Below are 1,092 nucleotides of genomic sequence, written 5' to 3' on the forward strand. Positions count from 1 at the left end.
TTTCCTTACGATTTGAGGTCAGGGGCCACAGCACGGTAACCTCCCATGCCAGCCTGAGACGGATCCTCTGCTTGGTAATCTGGATTCTTTCCATCTCTCCTTTCCTTTGCTCTGTCACGATATTTCTCAGCAAGCTCTGCCATTTTCTCCTCTTCTTCCTTCTTGATCTTAGCATAATAGCTGAAAGTAGTTAAGATACAGTGAATATACACATTCATTCAACAGAAAAGAGAAGCAAACTCTCTTGTACTATTGATATTCTTTACATCACAGAGTTTAAAAAAAACGTGATAAATAATAGCACACCTTTTCTTCTTTTTTCTTTCTGCTGCACGTACATCATCTTTATTTTCTCTTCTCTGTGTTGGTGGTTCTGCACTTGAGGTCTTTGCACCTACTGAAGACACAGGTTCTTTCTGACTCCCCGCTGGAGCACGGGGAGTCATCAGCAGCTTTCGGAAGTCAGCATTTGTGAGACGCTGTGGCCTGGGAATTGTGAAAGATTATTACTATCAGTCTCAGGGTTATGAAATTTGTGTTTGTCTTTTAAATTATAGGCTGTTTCTAGGAACGTTTAAATTAATTTCACTTACCTTTCTTCAACTAAGGTTTCCCCTGGGGGTGCCAGGGGATTTGAAAACACTTCTTCCCCACCTGGAAGTACACAGTATGTGATCACCAATTATAATTTGTATTAACATCAATTTCATTTCAATCCAAAGAGACCTAAAAGAATGGTAAGTATCCAGAATATAAGCTATATCAATCCATCAACGCAATGCACACTACAACAAAATGTAACTAGTGCTCAGAACAGTAAATATATTATATTATTTTTTTCCACTATCTTCCCTATCTCAATTTTTTTGATATTACTGGACTTCTGCAGCAATATTATTGTACTTTATTGTGGTATGCTGGAAAAGCCTCAGGATATAGAATAAAACTTGAGTTAAAGTGAATAACAAAATTCTCAGCAAATATTTGAGGTACAAGTGCACTTGAGACATAAAATCAAATCACTTCTAACAATTTGAATAAATATCCCTTTGGATTATATTTTGCTGTTGAACTGCTACATATCATTGTAAT

General features: G+C 36.8%; 1 protein-coding gene across 1 annotated transcript in view; it reads right to left on the minus strand.

Moving 5' to 3' along the window:
* Window positions 1–1,092, minus strand: part of LOC119592542 (protein Red-like) — a gene marked incomplete in the record, with an annotated part of 8,239 nt that overhangs the window by 6,200 nt on the left and 947 nt on the right. The window contains 3 exon segments of the mRNA XM_037941407.1: window positions 10–180; window positions 307–486; window positions 594–654. Of these exon segments, the coding sequence (XP_037797335.1) occupies window positions 10–180; window positions 307–486; window positions 594–654 (412 nt within the window).

This window comes from Penaeus monodon, chromosome 30, assembly GCF_015228065.2.
Source record: "Penaeus monodon isolate SGIC_2016 chromosome 30, NSTDA_Pmon_1, whole genome shotgun sequence".
Lineage (NCBI taxonomy): Eukaryota > Metazoa > Arthropoda > Malacostraca > Decapoda > Penaeidae > Penaeus > Penaeus monodon.